The following is a 1,067-nucleotide window of genomic DNA, read 5'->3' as shown; positions in this document are numbered from 1 at the left end:
GTTGGTCATTTCAGGAGATATTTGGCTTTACTTCCCCACCTCCCTTTCCCTTTTCTATAAAAGAATCTGGCAGCCAGGCCCTGATAAGATGGCTATTTTGAGACACTAGCCTCCCATCTTTTCCATCTGCTGGTTTTCTAAATAAATTATTATTTCTTGCCTCAACACCTTGTCTCCTGATTTATTAGCTTCCAATGCAGTAAGCAAAGCAAGTTTGGACTTGGTAACAAACAGAAAGCAGAGATGCATATACACTATGTAACTGGAGATTCAGAACTTCTCGTTGCACATATTTAATTTTACCACCTTTTCCAATCTTATGACCCAAAAGAAAAGAATGGAACAGGTGTTAAGATTAGGCAATCCTATGGGTAATCCTCCACAGGGCACTCTTGATGTCCTTGTTCCTTAGACTGTAGATGATGGGGTTCAGCATAGGGGTGACCACAACGTACATCACTGAGGCCACGGCACCCTTCCTGGGGGAAGATGAAACAGCTGAGCTAAGGTATACACCAAGACCTGTTCCATAAAACAAACAAACAATTGCCAGGTGAGAGCCACATGTGGAAAAGGCTTTGTAATTCCCACCTGATGATGAGACTCTGAGAATGGAGGAAATAATTCGATAATAAGAGTAAAGAACTCCTGAGAGTGGAACTCCACCAAAAATGGTACCAATAAAAAGGATTAATGTATTATTGATGGAGGTGTCTGAACAGGCAAGCTTGAGGAGTTGAGAAAGGTCACAAAAGAAATGAGGGATTTCCATATCTGCACAGAAGGTAAGCTGTGACATCATCAAGTAGTGCAGTTGGGAGGTCAAAAAGCTGGTGAAAAATGATGCCAGGACCAATAAGCCACAGGTGCGGGGGTTCATGATGACCAGATAGTATAGGGGGTGACAAATGGCCACCAACCGGTCATAGGCCATCACTGTCAGAAGAAGACTCTCCAAACATGCAAAAAGAGAAAAGAAGGACACCTGAGCTAGGCATCCTGCATAGGTGATGGATTTGCTGTGCATCTGGAGGTTCACTAGCATCTTGGGGACAGTGGTGGTGTTG

The 1,067-nt window shown here is 43.5% G+C and overlaps 1 protein-coding gene across 1 annotated transcript in view; it reads right to left on the bottom strand.

Annotated features, from left to right (window-relative positions):
- Positions 1–355: 355 nt before the first annotated feature.
- The window catches only part of LOC104979982 (olfactory receptor 7E24-like), a 3,174-nt gene continuing 2,462 nt past the window's right edge, over positions 356–1,067 (bottom strand). The window contains exon 2 of the mRNA XM_010828516.1: positions 356–985. Within this exon, the coding sequence (XP_010826818.1) occupies positions 356–985 (630 nt within the window). The remainder of the gene's footprint in view (positions 986–1,067) is intronic.

The sequence above is a fragment of the Bison bison genome, unplaced genomic scaffold (genome assembly GCF_000754665.1).
Source record: "Bison bison bison isolate TAMUID 2011002044 unplaced genomic scaffold, Bison_UMD1.0 scf7180017864492, whole genome shotgun sequence".
NCBI classification, from domain to species: domain Eukaryota; kingdom Metazoa; phylum Chordata; class Mammalia; order Artiodactyla; family Bovidae; genus Bison; species Bison bison.
Note: the sequence above shows the minus strand (reverse complement) of the source record. Positions and strands in the feature narration are given on the sequence as shown.